At 76.9% G+C, this 273-nt stretch overlaps 1 protein-coding gene across 1 annotated transcript; it reads right to left on the bottom strand.

Annotated features, from left to right (window-relative positions):
* Positions 1–3: 3 nt before the first annotated feature.
* Positions 4–270, bottom strand: LOC121346968 (POU domain, class 4, transcription factor 1-like; the record flags this gene model as incomplete). Its single annotated transcript, XM_041425170.1, has 1 exon — positions 4–270. A coding segment is annotated over one exon (267 nt), but the record flags the coding sequence as incomplete, so codon positions are not given.
* Between the last annotated feature and the right edge of the window lie 3 nt (positions 271–273).

The raw sequence follows: 273 nt of genomic DNA on the forward strand, positions 1-273 counted from the left end.
GATGCGGCGCTGCTTGAAGCGCTCGGCGAAGGCCTCCAGCTCTCGCGGGTCCGTGTCCGAGTCGCAGATGGAGGCCAGGCCGGCCGCCCCCACCACCGCCGCCGCAGAGGCCACCTGCCCCGCGGCGCCGTGGTGCGCGGCCACCAGCCCCGGGTGCGGCAGCCCCGACGGCATGTTCATGGCGGCCGGGTGCGAGAGGTGGCCCAGGCCGTGCATGTGCGAGTGCGGGTGGGCCGAAGTGGAGATGAGGCCGCCGCCGCCCCCGCCGCTGCC

This window comes from Onychostruthus taczanowskii, unplaced genomic scaffold, assembly GCF_017590055.1.
Source record: "Onychostruthus taczanowskii isolate IOZ18803 unplaced genomic scaffold, ASM1759005v1 scaffold8793, whole genome shotgun sequence".
Taxonomy (NCBI): Eukaryota; Metazoa; Chordata; class Aves; order Passeriformes; family Passeridae; genus Onychostruthus; species Onychostruthus taczanowskii.